The 18,563-nt window shown below is 36.1% G+C and overlaps 1 protein-coding gene across 1 annotated transcript; it reads left to right on the top strand.

Moving 5' to 3' along the window:
• Nucleotides 1–4,604: 4,604 nt before the first annotated feature.
• On the top strand, nt 4,605–17,829 carry LOC134649333 (uncharacterized). Its single transcript, XM_063504039.1, has 7 exons — nt 4,605–5,120; nt 14,839–15,136; nt 15,565–15,661; nt 15,967–16,074; nt 16,544–16,651; nt 17,048–17,107; nt 17,761–17,829. The coding sequence occupies exons 1-7, from the start codon at nt 4,634–4,636 to the stop codon at nt 17,800–17,802; spliced, it is 1,200 nt and encodes a 399-aa protein (XP_063360109.1). The 5' UTR covers nt 4,605–4,633; the 3' UTR covers nt 17,803–17,829.
• The last annotated feature ends 734 nt before the right edge of the window (nt 17,830–18,563 follow it).

Raw genomic sequence — 18,563 nt, 5'->3', positions numbered from 1 at the left:
CTATATCATACCCGTATATATCCATGTCAAACTATGAGATCTTATAATTTGTATCAGTCTCATAATCACCGCAATTGACGTAACCTACATAAGTAATATTAATTATAATTGAGTCCCTAATCTAAATAATTTGTCCACTTCTATCCAATCACCTCAAATATAGAACGAACATTTTATTATTAATATTATTTTATTATCTATAGCAGATCTAACTGTATTTTCTAACTCTTTGCAGTCATCACAAATAAAGAGTCCTAGAGACAAACCAAAGAAAGTCTGCAGCGCTAGATTAAAAGTAGTTTTTAAAAATCAGTATGCGACAACACCACAGAAAATGGATTAAATAGTCTTGATACTTGTGAAATTTCTACCATGTTTACCGTCTATGAAAAAATTAAGCTGTATGCACAGCTTAATTTTTATGGTAAAATAAATTTCATTCCAACAATAGATGTCACTATTAATATGTAGACATATACTAATATTGATAAATAATATTGGGAGAATGTGACATTTGGCTTCATCAAAATTAATAAGCTTTTGTAATATCCGCGACGGCGGTAAATAGGTACAGAGGGCCTACCGCGAACACCGAAGTTCTCAATATGCGAGCATTTTTCTCTTTTACTCCCATTAAGGCGTAATTAGATTGACAGAGAAATTGCCCGCAATTTGCGAACTAAAGTTTTCGGAAAAACGAAATAAACCATTAAAACAATAAACATATATTAAAAATTAATTTTAGCTTTAACTAGTAGGTACCCATGCCGTGAGCATAAGCATGGAGGTTGTGGGTTCGAGCTCAAAACCCGGCTAGTACCAATGAGTTTCTCGAAATGTTAGAGGAAGTTCATAAGTATGCCTATACCTATTAGGTGTGTTCAATTTGCTGTGAAACCTTAGTCTAAACCAATATTATATTATCTAAGTAGGTACATATGGTGAAGTATTAAGATGTTTCATTCCACTTACCCGTCATATGCCCGTCATCAACTCCAAATTTTGTAAACATTGTCGTTTTTCAGCTTGAATCGCCTCGTGCTGACTTTTTACAAGTGTAAAATTATTCGTCATGCGGAAAAGTAACTCCCGCACGCCGGTTTTGTAAGGTTTCACCATGTTTATTCCGTTCAGGGATCGGAACCGGTTTTTTGCAAAAACTTAGAAATAACCATATTTTTCGAATTATTTTATACTCGAAATGTAGGACTCAGTTGTGTTTTTAGGTTACAACTTCGTATTATTAGATTGCCCAATTAGAAATGAAGTAATTAGCAAAGAACGAAAAAATACCGTTTCCGTTCCCATACAAAAAATACCGGTATCCGATCCCTGATTCCGTTCATCACAAAACACAATGAATATTTAAACGATTTTGACAAACACATACCATAGTGCATGACGTTTACTGACTGCTTAAAAAACATTGCCATATGTAGTTTTTTAATTCGATGTCAAATTATTGCGCTGCAGACTTTCTTTGGTTTGTCTATATTTTTATCAACCCCAGCACAAAGTTCGTGAATCCAGGTTTTACGATATGTGCATTGTATCATGTTTTCTAAAGTACGAAATAAAACAAAGTGGTCAGTACGAATAAGGCACGATGATAACTAACGATTTTAAATTTGCCGCGTAAAAAAATGGCCGCCGGGCTGAGGTCTGTCGTTCATTATTTCAAACCGTAAAAGAGTATATAATTAAGCATAAAACTTTTAATTTACATATCTCGACATGTACGGAATTGAAAATCATATACCTACGTATCAACCAAAAAAAAATCTCGAAAACAGCAAAATTACTTATTTTTTGAATATTTTCATAAGGAATATTTTCGCGCTGAAGACTTCCCCCCGAGCTGAGTGTCACATTCACCGCTAAACAAGTGTCATCAGCAGTGATCAATAATATGGTCCGAGGCAAATCGCCGGGGCATGATGGACTCAGCGTTGAGCACCTGAAGTACGCTGGAAAACATCTGCCCAGAGTACTTGCCATATTTTTTACACTCTGTCTGAACCATTGTTATTTGCCCGATGAACTAATGCAGACTGTAGTAGTCCCAATCGTCAAAAATAAGACAGGTGATGCCTCTGATCTGTCTAACTATAGGCCGATATCCTTGGTGCTTGGTGGTTGCCAAGGTGCTGGACTGTCTACAACTTGATGCCCAGTTAGATCAGCATATCAAGTTAAATGACGCCCAATTTGGCTTTCGGCGTGGGCTGTCCACAGAGAGTGCTATCCTGGCCCTCAAGAATACCGTCCAGTAGGTACTACACTAGTAGGAATACACCGGTTTATGGTGTGTTCCTGGATTTATCAAAGGCATTCGACCTTGTATCATATGTTATATTATGGGCCAAGTTACGAAAGGAGACAAGTGTACCTAGGGAAGTGATAGCTCTGTTTAAATATTGGTATTTACATAAAATAATTTTTAGTAATTCAATAACTCCTGTATATGACATCTGATCTGATGTACCTACTGTAAACTAATTTATAGCGTACAGAATCATCGGCAGTGCATTAGACCGGGCCATAACGTGTCCGGGCCGGAGCTACCGGTGCTTACTTTTCTATGACAGATGACAGGTAATCACGTAATGCTTTCCATAGAAAACGAAGCTCCGGAAGCTCCGGCCTGGTCTAACGTTAGTCATCCTTCCCGCAATGTACCTAATGAAACTCGCATATGCGAGTTCTCGCATCGTATAATGAGCCCCGAAAATACTCACCTGCGATAACTACCTACAATTTAATAATAAAATGTGACGTCCCACGGATAAAGGTACCTTATGGCCGTTGGCGCTTACGCTATTATTAACGCCGCTCCGCCGCCGCGCGCTATTATTATTGCGGCGCTATGCGACGTAAGCGCCAAGTGCCATAAGGTACCTTTTGCCGTGGAACGTCACAAATGTTAACTAAAGGATGAAAGACACTCGGTAATTTGGCGCTCGAACGCAGTTTGATTTCAGTTTCAGTACTTTCATTCATTGGCAAAATAGGTATTAACAATGGTCTGTTTCTTGGGGGAAAACCTAGGTACAAGTACTTATAAATATACATTAGGTATGTATATGTCATACATGGTGTCTCTGACTATGGGGCTTTAAAGCCAGGGCTTGATTTTACTCGCTAAACTGAGCTACTTTTACTATGGGACCAACCCTAAAATAGGGGAATTTTTTTTGGCTTTTCCATAGAAAACGTCGACATCTGATCAGCCAAAATGTATGAAAAAGTAAAAAAAGAATCGGGGTTGGTGCAAGGTTGGTGCCATAATAAAAGTAGCTCAGTTTAGCGAGTAGAATCGAGCCCTGGATTTAAAGCCCCATAGTCAGAGACACCCTTTATATACCTACATTTTTTCTAAAATACTTATTTCTGTAAAATGCCCAGTAATATCGCAAACTCGATTGCAATTATAAACAACTAGCGACCCGCGGCGGCTTCGCACGGGTTAACAAATTATAGATAAACCTTCCTCTTGAATCACTCTAATTATCTATTTAAAAAAACCGCATCAAAATCCGTTGCGTAGTTTTGAAGATCTAAGCATACATAGGGACAGATAGACAGCGGGAAGCGACTGTTTTAAACTAAGTACCTAGTGATTTAACGTTACTACCCCTATTAAGTAACTTTTACTTTACCAACGTCAATTAGTCCCCTAAATAATGAACAGTCACCGATGACAGTCATCATCATCAGACGATTAGGTACGTTGATCGTGGAGCCCACCACCTGATAGCAATTATTCGTTATTATATCATCATAACCCTTGCCACTGAAATCTGAGAAATACTACAATTTAGTCAATTAAGCAATTAACCCTGTGAATGCCAACTTGCCAAGCGCTCCATTGTGAATACCGTAAAATGGTCCTACTCATACTGGAGTACTTTTTGCTCTCCCGTGGGTTATTCTCCAATTGTGTAAGACGACTTAACGTCTAATACCTATATTTCTATTATTTATACATTCAGATAAACGACATTTTGCTACGTTGGTTATTAACTAATCTCTCATTTTGGCGTGCGCCTATTAAATCTGGCGCAAATGGGGTATCTTTGCAGCGCTGAGTAAACTATAGGTAGGGTATATAGGAGCAAAGATAACCCGAACAATGGGGTATCTTTTGCTTATTAAGATTATATAAAACAATATTATAAAAATATGTTATCAATTAATTCAAGGAAATGGGTTTAAAGATTTTTATTACTCATAAAGAACAAAAGTTCACTTACAATGAGCTTAAACTATAAAGAATTTCATGCATGGTTTACAATTACAGACATCCAGATATCGATGATAATAATTAATATACATTATCACTGATATATTTTTTCAGCTTGGTTTTAAACATTTTTAATGATTTACAATCTTTCACTTCACTGGGTAAGTTATTGTACATCTGTGCTCCCTCGTACATGACGTTGAACATCATTTCCTTTATTTGAAACAAAGTAGGACAATATTGCGTACAAAATTTAACGGGTTTTTGGCAGTGAATGTGTTAAGACTGCTATATAAGCTGACCCTAAAATTTAACGAACCTACATATAATTGTGACGCTAGTCCCAACCAAACCTTCAATTTACAACTTACCTTCACACCTAACGCTAAAATGGAGACCCGAAAATATCGAAAAAACAAAACCACAGAACTTTTCCACAAAATGGACAAAGCTATCTTCATTTGCAGCGGCATGAACTTCTGGGTAGATGATAACGGTATACCGGAGCTGGTCTTGAATGCGTACAAGAGAATTTACAAAGTTATAAACGTAGCGGTTGTTCTGTTCATGGTGGCAGAGATAGGGTCGTTCTTCACTCAAAACAATCTGACGGAGAAGCAGAGATCTAACCGCTTTCTGATGACGTTTTCACACATTGTTCTGTACGCTTTCACACTCTCTCTGAGCCACCATAAGGAAACTGTGACGGAGATATTGTTTACGTTGGCTGTATGTTTGAAGAAGGATTTCAACGATGAGGAGACGGAGAGGCTGATGCTGAAACGCACCAGATTCTACGCGTGTGCGCTTGTGGGTCTTTGCTATACCGCGCTGGTATTTTACGGCGTTGAAGGATTAACTCAGGTATTGTTTTCAGGTAAGGGAGTACACTTCATAACTAGGTACTTATATACTCGTAGGTACCTACATAAATATGTACTTAAATTTTGTCTTTTCAGAAAATTGTTTACCGTATTTAGGTCGGTGTGTTCCGAACAAACGCGAAATTCGTGCCTCAAGTGAGCATAGTAGCATACCTACTTATGCCCATAAGCTCATGCCATAATAGTGGAGTCAATATAAAGTTAAAGTTACATTAATTGCACAGTCAAATGTTTCTACACGGGTGAATTATATATCATATTGAATACCCGGCTGCGAATTAACAACTTGATATCTGTTCCCATTTTTGAGAAATAACATTTTTTTTATTTTATATTTTATACTACCTAAACAGTAATTTCACACTAGAGATTTTTTGAAGAATGGGCTATGAAGCTTACACGACTACACGGTCAAAATTTCTCCCGACAATAATATTAATTATAGATTTAATGAAAAAAACAATAACTTTGTAAGTTTTTCATGACCGAGAATATCCCACACTGAGAGAAAAGTTTACTATTGTGGTTAATAGTATTTGTTTCGATCATGTTTAATTTATCTGCCTGAGGAACTGCTATATTCGCAGAATAGCAGCATGATATTGGAAACAAACAGCAAATAATGTTCTACACAATTAATGGACACTTCTAGTTTTTTGACAGTAAGTGTACAAGTTATTGAAGAATAACATACTTATTTTTCTCGCAATTATTAAATCAATTTCCAGCATAAAAAGTCAATGAAGTATGCTGTATTTCCAGGCTTCCACAGAGGCCAAGTCAAACTTTGTTTAAGATGTCAAAAAGATATCATTTTGTTATCATTCGCCCAACCGTCTCGCTCGCACCAATACATATTTCATCTAGTACGAGTGAAATGCACGCGCGAATGATATAAAATGACATCTTTTATAACAAAGTTCGAATTAGCATCAAGGTATATTAGGAAAATATACCTTATGACTTATGGCATTGCGTTAAGGTTTAATAATTCAATGCATAAAGTGTCTGTGTTTATGTGAAAAATGATAGGTGTCAATTTTTATATCTATTCACAAAACGTTTAGAATACAGGATGCACAGTCAGATATAAATAGACCCTTGAAGTCTTACAACTATCTATGATACTGGATCTCAAGCTTATTTGGTTAGTAAGTACCGTCCACCAAGTTATACTTCGAATAGCCACCCGGACAAATTCCAAAGCTAATTTCGAATTTTAAAATTTGACAATTCACGAGAAGAGTAACGTAACGTCAAAGGATATGTTTGTCCCTTTTCAACGATCCTGTCATCCGATGCTTGAGTAGAGTGAAACTAAAAGAAGCAAATGTCAGCAATTCGTAACGCTTAGTTTTTGTTAGCGTTAGCGCATCGCGACATGAGAACTAGTATGAGCCTGGCCCTCGATTACGTATAATTGCAAGGAAACTTGGGATCAAGTTATCTTAGTCAATTTAGAGCAGTTGGAATTCAACTCATTGTGAAATTTTTGAACGTTTTCAAATAATTTGTTGGATTAAGTAGTAAAAGTGTTACAGTGTGTTATATATTTGTGATCTACTTACAAGGCCCTTTCATTTGGTACCCCACATGGTATGTTTAAAAGAAAAATGGTAAAAACTTTGCGTCATAGCAACTACCCTCACCACTTTCGCGCTTGTCATCTCATATATTTGTGTTCAGGATATTATACTGAATGCACTGATACCAAATATACTCATATCCGAGACGACATGAGCGTAAATTTTTCTAGAAGACTTTTCGAGAAAAGGCCAGGCTACAATATCTTTACAGGTTGATTGATACTGAGTGTATTAACACCATGTTCACCCATATCCAAGACGATATGAACGAAAAGTAACCTAAAGCCACCCTACCAACATTTTCGTAACAATGAGAGATTATTTCTTGGAAATAATGTTGTAATATAAACTCCTTGTAGAGCACCTACCTGCGAAGAGATCGTGCTGTCAAAGTTGTTAATGATTTAATATAATATTGTTAATTAACTAAAGTTTTATTAATGCATCATTTCATTTTATACACCGCGGGATTTAATAACCCGAAAGATTTAAATCACGTATTTTTGACGACAGTACGAGTAAATAATGTTATATCAACATGGGTCCAATTATATATTTTAATTAAACTACTATATCAGTACAAATTAAATCATATTAATTTACCGCTTCTTTGTGAACAAACCTTTATTCAGAGAGTGAGCGAGTTTAATTAATCTCAAGTAGAGAAACAGAGAGCGAGCATGACATTTCATGAATCACTCCGATATCATACGATGCACGGCGAATGCAGTGACATGTGTTCCATGACAAGAAGTGTCAAGTTATGTCTAGGATCATGTTTACGTTGAAATTATTTCAATTGATTGGCACCTCAAAATACCACAAATTGTATCAAAACTTTATTAATTACTACAACAGTAGGTATAGTGCAGTTATTATTGTTGAAACTTTGCGATAAAATCTTTTCCTTTGAGGTAACCAAAGCCATTAACCATGATTATATCCGAAAGAAATCATGCCTCTTATTGTTTTAACTCATACTACAGCTGGAAAGGGATGATTACTTGAATGACCTTTTGTTAAAATATCGATCATGCTTATCAGTACGTATTTTAAATTCTCGATGTGTTGATTTATACTGAGTAAAGTAAAATAAACAACTACGAGGGGCGTTCAAAATATTCTCGGTATTGATATCTTACAACCTCTTCTAAAATTTCTTTCGTTACTGGCCGCTAAGGTTTATTCATTGACATTAAAAAAAAGTATAATTCGAACCGAGATGTTCTTTTGTTTTTCTGCAATTGCTGAACAAACATGAACATCATGTGGGAATTGACAATGTTAACTAAATTAGAACATCGATGCGTGATAAAATTCTTGACAAAACAGGGTAAAAATCAAAAAACCATAAAAGAGGAAATGGATTGTGTTTACCGTGAGTCTGCTCCTTCTTTATCTACCATTCAAAAGTGGTCAAGCGAGTTTAAACGTGGAAGGGAGAGTGTTGAAGACGACCCTAGACCTGGCCGGCCTGTAGTAGCTACTTCACAAGAAAATATTGATAAAGTGGAAAAACTTATATTGGAAGATGGTCGAGTGAAGGTAAAATCTATAGCACAAGTAACCAATCTCTCTATTGGTACCGTACATGATATTATACATGACCATCTTAATATGTCAAAAGTAAGTGCAAGATGGGTTCCGCGAATGCTGACTCGGCTTCAAAAAGACATGCGTGTAGCTTGTTGTTCCGATTTTATTGACCTGTGCGGTGAAAATCCTGATGAGGTGCTGCAAAGAATAGTTACTGGAGATGAAACCTGGGTTCATCATTATGACCCAGAGAGTAAACAAGAGTCCATGCAGTGGCACATTAAGGGTTCAGCTCATCCCAAGAAGTTCAAGGTCATCCCTTCAGCTGGCAAGGTCATGGCCACGATATTTTGGGATTGTGAAGGAGTATTACTGATCGATTATAAAGAAAAAGGTGTAAATATCACAGGACAGTACTACGCTAACATTCTACGTCAATTAAAGGATGCAATCAAAGAAAAGAGGCGAGGAAAGTTAACCAAAGGTGTTATGCTTCTGCATGACAACGCCCCCGTCCATACTGCTCATATTGCCAAGGCAGCTATTGTTGAATGTGGGTTTGAAACTGTTACTAACCCACCGTATAGTCCGGACTTAGCCCCCAGCGACTTCTTTTTGTTCCCCAATCTTAAAAAGGATCTGCGTGGAAATAAATTTTCCGATGATGAAGCATTGAAGGCGGCAGTGGAGGAGCATTTTTACACCAAAGATAAAAAATATTTTTATGCAGGATTAAAAAAAATAATTGATCGATCTTTTAAGTGTATGAACATAGGGGGGGAGTATATTGAAAAATAAAAATATCAAACTTTTCGTACTTGTTTGTTTTCATTCTCATACCGAGAATATTTTGAACACCCCTCGTATGTTAAACAATTACGCTTTTTTATTAATTTAATGAATTAGGTTTTCGAAGTGTGTACCACCGTTTTCAGCACAAAGATTTAATTTTAAACGGATTTCATTATTTAGGTTTACAAAAGTGTTCTTTATTTCTTCGGAAGCCGTTCGAATTTTTATTAATAATTCTTCTCCAGAGTTCACTGGTGTTGAGTATTCCTTCCTTATCTTTCAGAGTTCCCCATAGAAAAAAACCAATGGCGTTAAGTCGGGTGACCGGGCGGGCCAGATTAGGACGTTGCTTCCACGGCCAATCCACCTCTCAGGGTATTGTTCGTCTAGCCAATTTACGAACTTCTAGGCTGAAGTGGGTCCGTCGTGCCGGAAGCACATAGTTCTTCGGGTTTCCAAATCCGTACACAAAGTGAATATCCGCTAAATGAATTTTATTTATTACAGTCAATCAAATTTAAAGATGTTATCTTGCGCATATCTTGTGTGACATATGAAATATGTCATTTTATTGACATCAATTTCGTCATTTTCGTCAAACTATCAGCCAGTTATCATAAAGGTAAATAGTTTGTACTCTCGTGATTGAGAACAGAACAAAATTTCGGTAGTGAAACCTTTTTGTAGGATATCAAACTTAATTAAGTGAAACTGGCTAATAACCATGTAGTTAGTGCGTCTGCGTGTAAAATTAGTTGGTGGCTACGTCACGCATAAGGGTGTGTTAGAATTGAGATTTTTTTACTTGTGATTTGTTTTAAATAATTAATATGTTATATAACTTTATATACTCTAAGTAGGCTCTAAAATCGTTGGTTTAAATCTTTCGGGCTATTATATCCCGCGGTGTATATAACCCTATTACCCTTTGAATGACCTTTTTCACGTTTTCTACAGCAATGCAGTCGACTGCAGCAATTTTGAAGCGCGACATTGCTACCGACTGCATTACTGTGGTAAATGTCAAAATCCAAGTTCCTATCTGGATTTTGGCGTCCATTAAAAATAAATAATCAAAGGAGATCATCGATCAAATGGGCCGGAGGACAAGCCATCGTTAACTGGTAGAGAATGCCTTATGGCATTAAGTCCGCCTCTTGTACTATAAGGTTTTTCTTTTGTGCAATAAAGTGTAGGGATGGGCGTTGAGACAAACAACTAGCTTCGAGTATAGACGTATAATGAATTAAATAACACTTACAAGGCCTTAAATACTATAGTACCTATGCGCATGTATGTGTGTGGGTATGGTGTAATATACACACTACACCTCCCCCCTTGGAGAAAAAAAAAAATTAAAATCTAAAAGTTAATCTATTTTTTTTTTTAGTATACAGTGGGCCACTCAGATAAGCTAAAAAAAAATTAACTGTATTATAAAATAAGAGATTACATATATGAAAACACATTTATTACGCTATTACGAGTATAGCAGAAGAAGTTGGACTTAAATGTAGCAACAATGTGCTAAGTTTAATGTTTGTTTACACAAAAAAATACAATTTACATTAACCTTAAAGATTATGTAAAAAAAATTATAATAAAATATTTTTGCATACGAAACATTTTAGTTAGTATTTTACATAAGTAACTAACCTAATAAAAATACACTTAAAATGTAACATTAAAATAATTTTATTTATATAAGAAACAATGCAAGTAGCTATATAATTATCAAAGTGATAGTAAAAAAAAATATGTTTTAAGATACACATGTAAAGAAAACTACAAATAATATATGTTAACATTAATCAATAAAAAAAATCGTTTCTTTATAGGTACCTAGTTTTTTTTTCTTTGCAAAAAAAAATGTCTTTATCCGTGATAAAAATTGTTACTTACCTACTTTATGCATATTCATTTTATTTTTCTGACGTCAGTTAATCATTATAATTATAGAAGATTCATTTCAATAGTGCCTCTTAAGCGGGCATTACATACTTGTGACATGGGTACACAACGCATATTTCGTGGTCGGCCGACCTTGTAATAAAATTTATTTATTTATTGCTCAAGACACAAGGTATTTTTTTTTTATCGCGCAAACATACTTTATATTTATTCATTCAGGCAGTTCTTTTAACACATCCTTACATTATATCCTTCCATGTGTCCAAGGAGTCTCCACGATTGATGCTCGATCGAATCATGGTCAGACCTCCAAGGATTCCCTACCTGCCTTGTGTCTTGGTGTACCCATGCTAACCTAATCGCTCAAGGCCGCCTCTCGGGCCACCGAAGATGCGATTGGCATTTTTTTTTCAATTATTATCATTCATAATTTCCCAATCTTTACAACAAAAAAAAACCATTCAAAATCGCACACAAAATACTCATTCATTGAAAACTTTAACATATATAAGAATTTCAACAACTCTTAGTTGATCAGGCTAATCGTCCTTTGAAAAGCTTACATATATATCAGTTTTCCCAACAACAAATGCTTAATCGCCATCCAAAAATCTAACATATTCCATCATACCATTTATAACTCTAAAACCAACCAACAAAACTACATCTTTTCATAAATTCCTATATTATCTCGATACAGTACCATCCCCATATATTTTACTCATTATTATAACGAAGCCACTTCGTAACTCTGTATTAATATGTCACATCCGTATTAAAATGTCAAGTCCGATACACATTATGATTCATAATAATAAATGTCTTAAAACCCAACTAAAATTATCCTAAATTTTATACAATGTTAGTCTAGTATAATATGTACCTATGGTTAATAGTAGGCACATATTGTGTCGCATTCTTAAATTTTTATAATATAAGTGTACTAAGTGTTAAGTACTCTTTCTACTCTTTAACTTTAATATTACAACAAAAAAAATATTTGATTCAAAACAGTGCACGACGACTATGAAATTTGAGATGTAATCACAGAAGCTACATACCAATTCCTTATATGTGAACACGCGCCGCGAATGGCGCGCCTCATTTGTAGGCTATGACAAATATTGTATCTAAGTGTAGAAAAGTTCTATTGTTAAGTTAAACAGATGAAATAAAAACACGAAATATTAAAATGAGATTAAATTACCTATACATTCAATTTACTTGGAGCTAGGAAACGTTATGAATATGTGCCATTCCTTTAACCATATTACTATTTCGTCATCAGGCAGCATACTTAATTATAAAATACTTAATTAAAAATATTACCACACTTCTTCCGATTATGGCATCACCAAAAAATTAAGAAAAACTTATTGAAACTAAATTTCATTTAGGTATAAAAATACAAGATAGCAATTGATAATATTACAATCAACCAAATCTAAAATAAGTAGTGGATATAATACCATGCTTCACAAAAAAAAAATGTCAATCAACTGCTTATAACCTAAAAGTAGTTACACACACAAATATCACAATTTCATTTCCGTTGTGGCGGGACCGGGACAACTCATATCACACGCCATTCTCCTCGACTCCATCTCCAGCAAGGTCACGTCTGGTCCCGGGACGCGAACTAGCTCCCGGCTGCAACTTCCAGCTTCACAGGCTTTTATTTAAAAAAATATAATTTGTTTTATTTTAGTCCATTTTCACTTCTGATTTTTCGCCACTTGTCCGATTTTAAATATTAATATATGTATTTTAACACTTATACTATTTAGTTACGTCCACATTACACATAATTTTCATTTGTCGTTAAAACACCAACCCATAAGTTCTATCAGTCTTTCAACCTTACACTTCCACTTTTTGTTGTATTGGTCCTTTTGTTGTATTACATTGTTTACTTATTATTTTCCCGTTTTCACTCAAATGTTCCAATATTTTCCACCAAGGACATCGGTAATTATTTCTGACTGGCGCAGCGCACCGCCAGCGCAGCACGAGGCCGCACTGGCAGGGTCGCCATGTAGGGATGGGCGTTGAGACAAACAACTAGCTTCGAGTATAGACGTATAATGAATTAAATAACACTTACAAGGCCTTAAATACTATAGTACCTATGCGCATGTATGTGTGTGGGTATGGTGTAATATACACACTACAAAAGATTAACCACTTTATTCATAAACTTTACGGGCCTGATTTAGTTCAATTATGTTTATCCCTTACTTACAAATACATAAGTTAAAGTGACAGATAAGGACAAACGATTATTACTATTATTAGCTAATTGAGGTTTGTAGCGCGTTTATGAATAACGGGGGTTAAAGAAATAAAATAAATACAGATGATGACAGTAATTATATACGCATTTTATTACGGAAAAAGATTTAATATTGGGTGTAAATGAAACGGGAATTGGAAATATAAAATAAAATGATATTATATTATTCATTTCCGTAAGTCAAACCATCATCTTTATTAGCATTGACATAACGCTCAACTTCGCACAAACCGTATGGTTTTTCACTAAGGAGTGATATATTCTCTTTACGCTAAACTTTATGGTGGGTAGACAAGTCTGTATACTTATTTGGAACTAACTGCCATAGTCTGTCATAGCCATGTCATAGCCTCATAGCTGACATATGTGACGTATAGGAGATACCGCAATGCATGCATGCATTGCGCGTTTTATAGGAGCTTGGCCTGAGGTGTGTTAAGTAAGCGCGCAACGCATACCGATGAAACTGGGTAAGATAGTCATGGGAGAATTAACGGTCGACCGGATCGCGAACTCTCGGCTGTTGAAGCGGAACAATCGTCTGCCGCGAACATTGAAGTGAGACGGAGATATGGAAGTCGATAAAACGTTCTCTACAGTGAATCAGTACCCGCCATTTAGGGTAATTTAAATAGCTTGGATGATTTAATAATGGTTTTATTCCATACAATATTACATATACGTGGGAGATTTTTTGTTGTTACACTAACATGAGAAAGAGATTTGAGAAAGTGAAAAACAAACCCACTGTCCATTTTCTCGAAGCAACGAAAACATTTTCAAAACAAAAATGGTTAATAGTAATTAAATGGATTAATTTACGTGAGAGATTTTTTTGTAGGATATAGTAAATATACAGAGCTTAATTAACATGTAATTGTTATGTACACATAGTTGTTATTTTTATATAAAAAAATATTTTTAATAAAGAAAATTATTGGGAGCTGGTTTTGGTGTCAAGCTGGGAGAAAATATAAATACATAATGAGTATATGTTTGAGAACTGCATATTAAAAAATCTCGAGTGTCGGATTCATGTTTTGATATATTTTTTCTATTTTAATAATAGTTTGGATTTATTAAAACCATGTGACATATTTTGTGGAGATTTTTTTTTAAATATAGTATTTGCAACATAGGTTATAACATCTCAAAAAATCTCTAGTGTGAGAATTCATGTAGAGCTCTCATACATTATGAACTGTGCTGACCCGCCTATAAGGCATTCACTACCAGTCAACCTTAAAGCTAATAAGCAGATTGAGGGCGGTGCTACATTCATTTATTCATATAGGTATCTAAGGTAAACGTACAGTCAGCAGCAGAAGTTGCTAAAAGGCGAGGTGTTCAAGAAAAGTGATCTTGACGCGACTTTGACCAATAGGTCAGGAGAATAAGAGCGTGTCGAAGTAATTCTGCTTTTTTTGTGAAAAGATTGGTGTCGTGGCCGAAAGATGACATGTACTAGGACCGCATAGAGCACCAGTACGTTTACCTTTCATAAAAAAAAGACGAAACATATATGTAGGTACCTAAAGCAAATAATACACCAAGAATCATTCACCACTGTTCAGAAAAACTGCAAATTTCCAGATGGAACGTTCGTCACAGTTATAACCATCTGGCCCGAGGTCCACGACCAATCACACCTCGCCGGAGTCGCCCGCGTCGGCATCTACTTTCTCTGGTGGCTATGGATGATCCGAGCCACCACCGCCTATCTCCTAGTCCTTACTGTCACCGTCTCCCTCAGCCATCAGTACACGAACCTGCAGATGTACTTTAAGAGTATCGCGGGAGTGTTTGATGAGAGGATCAGTCAGAGTGAGAAGGAAGAGAAGTTTGAGAGAGCTCTTAAGCTTGGTATAAGATTGCATGCTACCACCATTTGGTAAGTGTAGGTGCCAAACCCATATTCATCAACCATACCTATATCTCTCTGTCCCTTTAGCAAAACGTTCCTTTTATCGCAAAACGCCCCGTCTTCAAAACGCCCCATTAGCAAAATGCCCCGTTATACAATTTTATTTCTTTTGCTATTGCAAAAACAGACATATTTGTCCCATCCGCAAAAAATACAGAGTATAAATACAGAGTCGCACCATAAATTCCTTTTGTACCTTTTTGGTACGGAACCCTAAAAAAAGATGAAAATATGAGAAAGATTTGATCTTGTTACGAGTAGGTATGATTGATACGTCAATTGCTAAGTGCGCGCGAAATCCACTTGGAATCATGTCAAGATCGTATCGTAACAAGATCAAAACTTTAACAAATAGTTTGATCAGAATCGGTATTCTCTTTCGGTTGAATTTGCAGGTGCACGCAACAAGTGCAGAGAACTTGCGGAAACGTGTTCAGCGGACACATCATCGTGAACATCGGCGTGCTTGTGCTACTCATGTCGCAGTTTAAGGTGGGTAGTACCTAACAGTACCGTCAATTATATACTTACTTATACTCTTTGGGTACCGTCTATTAGCATATAAAATAAAGCGAAGCTATTCCACTGGAAAAATATAGGAACGGAAAAATTGCCACCGAGAAAATATGATTTTCGGAAATTATGACTATTATGAGCCACACGTTCACTTGTAAACACGCTCTATATTTAAGTACAAATAATATCGTGTCAGATATTTTTGCGGCCTTCGTTGTGTAGGTAACATAATATTGCAGGACTGTACCTAAATCAGAAAAAATCTAGGAAACTTGTTGCAGAATTCCGATCGTGCCCTGATTCACGTTTTGCCTGCAGCAGCTACCTTCGCGAGCATGATGTTCAGCACTGGAGTCATTATGTTGAGCGCAGGAGACATCACAGTTGAGGTACCTTAACTACCTACCTGTTGCCGGTCCCATATTGGGATACCCTCCTCCAATTGAGGGGGGATTTAAATCTCGGGGCAGAGGTGTAGGGTTGGAGCCGGTGTAACTTTATTTGACGTTCATAAGCGCATTGTAATTATGGCCTACTTGAATAAACTATCTTTTATCTTTACCTGTCATGCAGTATCATGCACACAGTGAGCTAGTGCGAATATCAAATTTCGAAGCTAGTCTATTCTGCGTCTTTATCGGTCCAGTATTTAAGAACAATAGAAATGGCGATCGTTGGTATAGGTACCTACTCCGACCACGCCAAAGAACCACTTACATTTGGCACTTTTGGCAGTGATAATGTTGCGCGTTGATTTAGCGTATTACATTTAATGACGTTGTTAAAGTTTAAAGTACATATCGACATCGTTGACATGGCTCCTGTCGACAAATGACAAGACAACTTTTATGTTTTCAGGCAGGGAATTTACCGACGGCCATCTTTCTGTCAGGGTGGCAGAATAACACGAACATGTATTCTTACCGAATTCGGCGAATGATGCTGATTGCACTGGCCCAAAGTCAGGTACATTTTAGTCATACATAATTTAACCCTTCGACAAAGGTATCAAATAATAGTAATAGTATCAAATGAACCTTAATAATACTAAGTTATTATTATGTACCTACCTACCTACGTATGAAGGCAATAAATGACTGAATACATTGAGTTTACAATGGGGTTGGCCGTTCGAAGTATTTAGCATATGGCGCCATCATAGCTTTGCCCTGTTCAATCCCTAGAATTGTGTCAATTTTTATAACCCTTTAAGCCAAATCTCAGAAAAGGGGCAAGCTATGATGGCGCCATCTATGCAAACCTTTGACAGTTGCCAACCCCATTGCGTGACATAGTCGTGGGGGTCAAAAGGTTAATTATTTCTTTAAATTTAATTTGTTCTTAATTTATATATTTTTTTAGAAACCTGTCATCATCAAGAGTTGCGGATTCATAGGACTCTCTTATCAATCGTATTTATCGGTAAGAATTCATTTGTAGTACGTACTTATAAGTAGTAGTAGTAAACACTTTATTGTACCGGCATAGACGGACTGCAACTTGTATCTTAGGAACTGCACGCCGACGTTGCAGTAGGTGCTGTTCCCATATTAATTGCAGTCCGTGTGTAAGGCCCTTAACCTTTTGGACGCCAATGACCGATATATACGCACCGTAGGTTCAACGCCAAAGACCGATTAATCGGTCACAGACCACAGAGCAACATAAACCTACGTGCATAGGCTTAAAGTACAATTTCAGTTTTGACATTTCGGTGACGTGACGTCAGCGTGACAGCTTTTGTGTTTGACACAGGGATCGGATACCGGTATTTTTTGTATGGGAACGCAAACGGTATTTTTTCGTTCTTTGCTAATTACTTAATTTCTAATCGGGCAATCTAATAATACGAAGTCGTAACCTAAATACACAACTGAGTCCTACATTTCGAGTATAAAATAATTCGAAAAATATGGTTATTTCTAAGTTTTTGCAAAAAACCGGTTCCGATCCCTGGTTTGACACGGCGTCGAAAAGGTTAAGTAGTTAAAAATAAAGGCGACTTTTGAAAATTTCTCGTCTATAGAAAAACTAAAGCATGCTCAAAATGTCTTAAATTTTTTAATTATTTTCAGATCGTGAAGACATCGTACTCCATATTCTCAGTTTTGTATTAATAAAAGGAAGATTAACCTTTTAACCGCTATTTTATATAACACGCAATAATAAACCATGATGACCGGGCCGGGCCCGGGCCGTGGCGTCCGACATGTCATTTTCTATGACGGCTGATCGGTGATCACGTGGTGCTTTCCATAGAAAACGAAGCGCCGGAAGCTCCGGCCCGGTCCCGGCCCGGTCTAATGTGAGTCATCCTTAATGCGGTAATAAAAGAGTATAACTTTTTTAGTGATATATTTCACAGTAATAGCACATATTTGTAATACAAAATTTTACAAGAAAACTATAAAACGACAGTTCTAAAATAAATGCTTCTGCAATGACAGTTTGGAATATATACTGGAATTCTGTAAACACAAATACACAAAAAACTATATTTATGTAATTATGTATAAATAGTTTAATCTTAAAACTAAATAGTGGCACTTGATTTCTACATAATTGCTTTATGTCTAGTTTTATATTTAGATTAGGTATGTGCATAAATTCTTTAAACCCTGTTTTGTAGTTTAGATTCAAATTAAGTAGGCGTTAATGACTAGTCTGTCAAACAATGTATTTTATAGTCTGTCAAGCTGGATATGTCAGTAGCAATGTAGAGCAAACTAAAGTATCCCTTGAAAACTAACCAAAAGCAGCAATGTACATCGAACAACGATGAAATATAAATGACACGCGATTTTCGAACAATTCAAACGCAGTGTTGCTAACCCGCGATTTTTCAAATTTGCCGCCTTTTTCTACTGACAAGATTTGC

Source organism: Cydia amplana, chromosome 7 (genome assembly GCF_948474715.1).
Source record: "Cydia amplana chromosome 7, ilCydAmpl1.1, whole genome shotgun sequence".
NCBI lineage: Eukaryota > Metazoa > Arthropoda > Insecta > Lepidoptera > Tortricidae > Cydia > Cydia amplana.
This window is presented reverse-complemented; position numbering and strand designations above follow the sequence as displayed.

What these genes read in the sequence shown, in the direction of transcription:
- LOC134649333 (XM_063504039.1), top strand. Translation starts at nt 4,634, where the DNA reads ATGGAGACCCGAAAATATCGAAAAAACAAAACCACAGAACTTTTCCAC. An exon ending in TTGCACTGGCCCAAAGTCAG is followed by an intron (nt 16,652 to 17,047) that starts GTACATTTTAGT and finishes ATATTTTTTTAG; the next exon opens with AAACCTGTCATCATCAAGAG. An exon ending in CTTATCAATCGTATTTATCG is followed by an intron (nt 17,108 to 17,760) that starts GTAAGAATTCAT and finishes AATTATTTTCAG; the next exon opens with ATCGTGAAGACATCGTACTC.